We start from the raw sequence: 7,889 nt of genomic DNA, 5'->3' as shown, positions 1-7,889 counted from the left end.
AGCGGAGTGTGATAGTTCTCAGACACATCAGCAGCTAAGACGCCTTGTAGTAGGCCTACAAGCAGCATTGTCCTCATTTTCAATTGTATACTTTCCAAAGAAGTTTCATATTACCTTTACTTGTAGCGCCTAAAAGCTATAACTAAAATTAAGCTGAAAACGTGGATGTATCGTTGCTATTACTGTAAGCATCTGTTTTAAAAACCGACAACAGGGACCAACAACTGTAATGTAGAAATGCTGTATGTGTTGATGTTTAGATTAAAGGTTTAAAACTACTACTACTACTACAGTTCCCGATAATAATAATAATAATAATAATAATAATAATAATAATAATAATAATAATAATAATGATGATGATGATGATGATGATGATGATGATGATGATGATAATAATAATAGTAGCTTGGACCATATTCACAAACCATTTACCCCAAGTAGTGTTTTTCTTTTTTTTTTAACCACTATAAAAAAAATGGTGAGCAAAACTTACTATAGTTTCTTTTTTTTAGCAAATGTATCCTTGGATTAGGTAAGCCCTTTCTGAATATGGTTCAGGTCATTATTTGTTTTGTAAAATTACGGTTATTACACTTAAAATGTTGATTAATTTATTTTAAAAAAATAAGTGTCAATGTTTTTCTAAGTCTTTTAATATTGCAAGTGTGAAAACATCAACATGTATCCAACAGTATCTAATTGCATGAAAACGTGTTTTATAATACAATTTAAATGTACTTAAAATCTCAGAAGGACAACATTTTGGCCTATTGTATTGAAATGTTCAGATGCCCTATTTTAACAGATGCCATCACAATTTAGCCTATTGTTAAAATCGATTTCTGTGCATGCACAGTCCCATTTAAACGTGTATTGCATCTGAATGAGGTCAATACAATAATTGTCCCATAACCAGATACAAATATTGTGTTCCCTTGAACATAACCCTTTGTGAAATCATTGTGAAAGGGTATTGTTGTGTGTGTGTATATACTATATATAAAACAATAGCTTTATTATTTACTTTGACTATCAATTAAAATCTATTTTTGCGTGCAAAAACATTTATTTAAATTTAAGTCTTTGCTTCATTATATAGACCAAAGGTCAAACAAAATGACAACAGTAACACTATTAAATTTAAACACTTCATAAACTAAGCGTTCACTTTTTTCTATTCTAGTATAAGATATAGGTTTTGGATCACCTTGAGTTTGGTCAAAGTAGTCAGACTTCAGATCATGACGAAGGGAATTTAAGTTCATGCTTTCTGACATGGTGCAAAACAAATGAGACTGAGCATGTTTGAAAACAGCAAACTGCAAAACAGTCATATCTGTGATAGCATGTCGTTTCTGAAACGTGTTTATATTTGTGTGTCAGAAAGACTGTATTAACGTGCATAACACAATAAATCACCTGCATGACATCTGACATCTATTTGATTATATTTTGGAAGAATTTTAGAGAATGAGTCCAATGACAAGACAATACCTTTTTCTTTGGCTACTCCTCGCCTCCGGTGTTTCTCTCGAGATCTATAGATTTATTCCTCATAAAACCCTGTCCCAACGTAATCCTCTTCAGGTCAAGTTTTCCATACAATGTGCAGAAATACGAGGTACTGCTCCCTAAACGGTCTAATGATTCCATTGTGAAAGATGGGCCCCCCAAGGCGACGAGCAGCGATAATAGGTGTTATGTTTAACTCCTTATGGCAAGGAAGATTTTTAAAGTAAACGCTTAGCTGCATAATTCCTTTGTCGTGTCTTTATAACATGCGTGCAGTTGGGTGTACAAAAAGTGTGTGCGTCTGGGGGACTAGCAACGCATTATCTGTAAGTGTACCCCTCAATAATTGATTACTCACACAAAAATAATGTAGAATCCTATATTAAAAGGAATGGCATACATGCAGCAAGGCGTAAAAATATTGTAAATACCTATATCTGAAAACATACACTGAATGCGATTTCTTAAAGATGTAGGGCTAGAATTTCAATGAACGGTGTCCTTTGAAGGGAATCATTTCCTCATCATCAAACTGGAACAACTCAGTGCAACATTGGTTTCATAAAATGAATGGCAGTTTCTGAAGTAAATCTTACAAAAATAGTTGCTACACAAAGAACTACTATATTCAGATGTATGTAAATGCGTAATGTCCAGCATACTTGACAAAAAAAACAAAAAACGATAACCTGACTGAAAATAAAACAAATGTGGTAAAACTATTAAATGTCTAATTCTGCTTAACGAAATAATTCAACTGTAATCGAGAATAGTATTTATGATATGAATCAAAACTCTCATCTAGCTTCATCTGATGATTAAAAAATGTATGCATCAATTTGAGAACACAGTGTCCATACAACATAGGGTAACATTTAACATTAAAAGGTTCTATTGTTTGTTATGTTTTTTTTTTTTTGTTTTTTTTTAGCGTTGAGATTGGCTAGAGATTACCTTGTTGTGGTTTCATTACGCTGAGTGTTAAAATAACCACTTCTGAGGTCGCTGAGTATCTTCTTGTGATGTGCATGGGTGTGTGAAGAGGCATTTAATTAACTGTCTGATTACTGGGCATGTCTGCGTCATTAAATTCAAACAGAACTCACATAGGCCAAATTTTAAAACAATTTAACGCCCAAAAGCTCCACGAAACAACCCAGTGTATTAATTTGCGCTTACCTGCTCCTACCCCTTGTGACATGTTATTTCTAATTTTAAAATACAGATTTAGTTTAGTTTCCTTTTCAGAAGCAACCTTTAAAGACGGTTCAAAACTGGCCCCGTTGTGGATTTGCAACTTTTAAGGATAAAGAATTTAACCGCGCTAAATAATAATATTTTCAGGCCAAATAGCACTACGAGAAATCAAAATCTCAAGAGACATTTGTATTCATCAATAGATCATTTAAAATGAAGAAGAAGAAGAAGAAGAAGAAGAAGAAGAAGAAGAAGAAGAAGAAGAAGAAGAAGAAGAAGAAGAAGTTTTTAAATAAACTATTGCTTAATTCCTTATTCCCTATCAAATTACATCAGGCCTACATATGTGTTATATAAATGGACACAACTACAATAAAAAGACAAGTCTTGAAATCTTCAGGCTAGCCGATACATGAACATTTGGAAATAAATATATATATATATATATATATATATATATATATATATATATATATATATATATATATATATATATATATATATATATATATATAATTTTGTGTTTGTGTTTCTGACTAATTTCCAAGCTATGGTCTTATCTACATTAAGATGTGTGGTAATGCATCCTAATCCTAAATATATATAAAGATGTGGTAATACCCTCATAAAGACCCTCGAGTACAAAGGGCAATTTGTTGTATTAAACAGAATAAACCAAATTTTCCCAGTAATTGTTGCCTTTTTAAAGATCCTAAACTAAAATACAGAAAAATTACATGTCGACATAATCTCCCTGGTAAAGGAGATATTCTGTACAAACCAGGCACAAATAATTAAATACTCAGTATAACGTGATAAAAACAACACTACATTGTTCTTAATCAAAAAAACAAAACATATATATTTTATTTGCATTTCACTTTAACCTCGTTAAAATTATTTACAGAAACAAGACAATAATTACCCCCACCCCCACCCCCCCCCACCCCCACTCCCCCATACATAAATAATCGTTAAAACTAAAAGTGCAAAACGTTGAAATAACATTTAAAAAATGCAGACACTTAAATTAATACCGTAAAATAAATAACATTCATCAAAGACATACTTGATACAAACAATACCATTCTATTTCGTGGGATATCCTTTAAAATGTGCACGTTACACAACTTAGTATAATATAATAGAACAGTAGCAAAATTGTATTTTTTTAAAAAAAAATAGGCTTATATATTTTGATATACGCCGTTCCGTTCCACTGGCCTATATTTCTGGGGGGAATCCATAAGTGTCTATAAAACTGTTTTATGCTGTGTAAATACTTTTTTTAAAAATACAACAACAGCAAAAACAATTAATTGAAAAAGAAAGAAAAACATTATTCATCGTTTATACGAGATCCATTCGATGAGTACCATGGTAACATTACACTATATATATATATATATATATTTTTTTTTTTTTTTTTTTTTTTATGAAACCTGAGCTGACCAAGTAAAATAGCCACAGTAACAGTAAGTGTATTCCCCATACACCGTCTACAGCCGTGATTTGCATTTATTAAGGCGTTTATATGGACTAAAACACTTTATTGTTCTAAATATTTTTGTCACAAATAAAACACTTAAATAACATATATTTACATAAAATAATACATAATTTAAGGAACTGTATATAATTTATAGTAAGATTTGACGGATTTACATTTTTAATGGCAATTCAATTATATATATATATATATATATATATATATATATATATATATATATATATATATATATATATATATATATATATATATGAAATAAAAACACACGACAAATAGAAATATAAATTAAACTAAATATCACAGGAAACATTTGAAATTGTTTACCTCTGATAAAAAATAATCAGAAATGTATTTAGTTAGCCTACCTTTGCAGCAAGCATTTTATTTACATTGTTAATGTGTTTTTTTTACATTTCTTTCTTACAAAAATAACATGTGTGTCCATTTAAAAAAAAACCAATATTTTTAGTTTGCATGTTATTCTTTCCCCAACCTGGAAGTAATAGGATCAGTTTAAAAACGAACTAGCAGACGTAACTCTGTTTTGATGCGACAGGACCCCAGCAAATCCAGTAGAAACACCCGGCGTAAAGGAAGGCAGTGACGGTCTCAGTGTTTCAGAAATCAGTGTAGGGGGCGAGCTGGATGGTACCCCGAATCCACTTCCATTGTGCTGAACGGGCTGCGAGTGCTGGGCTCCAGAAACGAAATAGCCAGACTGTCCTGATAGTAAACTGACAGAAGACGTGCTCACACCGTAACTGTTTGTCAGGCCAGATCCACCCAAAATAGGACGAGACAGGTCCCCGTTTGCCAACTGGTCAACCCCGGAAAGCAGAGAGGTGTAAGCATGGCCCTGGCGCAGAAATCCTGATGCAGATCCGTTATAATGTGGGGGATGCAAGGATAAAAATGGCGAGATTTGCCAGTACAAAGGGTTACTTGCCCCGTCGTTAAATCCCAGCCCGAGAGGCGTAAATCGAAGCCCCCTTTTCAGTGCCAACTTGCCCCTCGATGTTGCTGACCGCCTCCGAAGTTTGCCCGTTGTCCCCCCGATAAAGACATCGTCGCTCGACGGGTCCAGCATCCAGTAGTTTCCCTTTCCTGGATCATCGTAATGTCTTGGTACTTTCACAAAGCATTTATTCAGGCTCAGATTGTGCCGAATTGAGTTTTGCCAGCCTTGTTTATGCTCCCTATAGTAAGGGAAATTGTTCATGATAAACTCGTAGATGCCATTCAGAGTCAGTCTCTTTTCTGGACTCTGTCTGATAGCCATCATTATTAAAGCGTTGTAACTGAACGGCGGCTTGTCGTATTTCGCATTTTTATTCTGTTCTTTCGGTCGTTCTCCTTCCTCTTCCTCCTTGTGATTTTCCTGGTTAAAACAAGATTCCATTTCCTCGGGATCCTGAGGCTTCGCTGAATCGGATCCTTGAGGGAGATTTTTCTTTTCTGGGGCCCCTAAGCTTGGGTTGTCACTTTTAAGAAACAGCAGGCTCTTGATACTAAACGAAGTGGATTTGGGAACCATTGTCGGCTCTGTCTGATCCCCCATCCCCAGTAATCACAACAAGCCTGGGTTTTTTGTTTAAAAAATAGGTGGTCAGACACGATCGGATCACGACATTGCATGCATGAAGGAACTTCTAGGACAGAAGTAAGGTTGAAGCAGGACGGAGAAATTAGTAATTAAGGAGGTTCTTTCTTACAGCTACATCATCAAATGGGCGGCGCTAATATTAATAACTTGCTGGCATTTTACACAGACCATTTAAATAAAGAAAAAATCGTCGGAAATTTGGAAAACTGCAATTTACAGAGGATCCGTTTAAACTTGAGCCAATGTTAGCTTGGATGGGAGAAACAAAGTCTTGCCATAAACATGGCCTAGCCATGCATGGAAAAATATATGCTATTTTCCATTGTGCATTCAAAAGCTATTATGATTTCGAAAGACTCTGTGTTTGTTTATTATTTAATTATTTAGCGCCGTGCTGAGTGGCGGAACGACTGCAAACGGCGTTAATAAGCCTTTTAGAAGCACATTTATTGTTTTATTGGAATAAGGCTACTGTTGCGCGATTGCATCAATTCTTCGATTGTCCACATTTAATCAAGGGACACACGATTTACTGTAAGCCTATACAGTACATTTTCTTTAATAACAAACGGTTGTGGATATACAGTATCTGTTCAGTTTGCAAACCTAAACACATATTTAAAAACGTATCATGAGGTAATAGATAGATTGGGTATAGGATCATTATGTGTAACCTATAACAGTAATTTTCCACAAGAAAGCGCTTTTTGATCTGTTTTCTCACACCCGATAATATCGGCCTACATAAGAACATAAGAACATAAGAAAGTTTACACGGGAGAGGAGGCCATTCAGCCCATCTTGCTGGTTTGGTTGTTAGTAGCTTATTGATCCCAGATCACACGATATATCCATTTTGTGACGCTGAACTGGTAATGTAAGTCTGTAAATAGTAGCTAAACATTGCGGATGGGGTTTGCATATTAATACCCTAAATAATTCCTGTATAAGTCACAACAAAATCTGTAAAAAATAAAAAAAATGAAAATAAAAAACCGAATAAAATTCAAGTGCCACCGTAATAGGCTACTAAATGTCTAAATTGACAGAAAAAGAATACTGTGAACTGCCACATTTACATAGTTACAAGAAAAAATACATTTAAAAAAAATCTGTTACGGTTAATTTTTTGACGCATTTGTTTAACGGTGTAGTACGCGTTTAAAGAAAATAAGCAGTAGGCTATGTTATTCCTCAATGAAAGTATCCAACAAATGACACGGATGTATTGACATTCGGCATGTCTGTAGGCCTGTTATTAAGAGTATCAACATTAACATTGAAAGCAAAAATAAATAACGTGGATGGCACTCTGCTCGTTTTTTTTAACCACAAACAGAACAAATGGACGTCCAAAAAAATAAAACACTTACAAAGCCTGCAGTGTATTCACGCAACTTGGGTTTAAGGACAGCAGCATTATACAATCAAAAAGTGTGTCTTTTCAAAAGACATGCAAGTTATATTTTATAATTCCCTCTCAGTCTCTCTCCCCATAGTGCCTGCCTATTTATTTATGTATTTATTTATTTGAGGGGGGGGTATTAATTATGATTGTATTCTACTTCTACTTCAATGTACAATACTTAACACATTTGCGTGGCTGATTTCAAGGATTTGTTTTACTCCACAATATACAGTAAAACACCCCCAATTGAACTACTGATCAGCGCTCCTAAGGTTTTGGGTCTGGAAGTAACTTACCCTCTAATTTTAACAGAGAGAGTAAGTAACATGCATTTTCAGGGGGTAAAATGCAACATTACCTTAAAGTCATGAGTAATCTCGATAAATACTGTACAATCTTTAATGGTAATGGGGTAGGCATTAAAAAAGAGCCTTACATTTTAACTGCAATGTTACTTTGAACTAGCCTACTGTACAACCACGCGTGTTCCACCTAGTAGCCTACAAGGTTTGCATTTTTTTCGAGGTACTAACTCTGCAAATTAATTACGTTACTTATATTTTTACATTACATTCTTAAACTAAGTGAACGTGTTAAAACTTCAATATAAAGCCATACAGATAAACAAAATAAGGAAATGCATTAATAAGTTATAA

The 7,889-nt window shown here is 34.1% G+C and overlaps 1 protein-coding gene across 1 annotated transcript; it reads right to left on the bottom strand.

Annotated features, from left to right (window-relative positions):
- Positions 1–4,468: 4,468 nt before the first annotated feature.
- Positions 4,469–6,229, bottom strand: LOC117410591 (forkhead box protein G1-like). Its single transcript, XM_034017257.3, has one exon. It carries the CDS (start codon positions 5,778–5,780, stop codon positions 4,731–4,733), a length of 1,050 nt encoding a protein of 349 aa, XP_033873148.2. The 5' UTR covers positions 5,781–6,229; the 3' UTR covers positions 4,469–4,730.
- Between the last annotated feature and the right edge of the window lie 1,660 nt (positions 6,230–7,889).

This window comes from Acipenser ruthenus, chromosome 6, assembly GCF_902713425.1.
Source record: "Acipenser ruthenus chromosome 6, fAciRut3.2 maternal haplotype, whole genome shotgun sequence".
Lineage (NCBI taxonomy): Eukaryota > Metazoa > Chordata > Actinopteri > Acipenseriformes > Acipenseridae > Acipenser > Acipenser ruthenus.
Note: the sequence above shows the minus strand (reverse complement) of the source record. Positions and strands in the feature narration are given on the sequence as shown.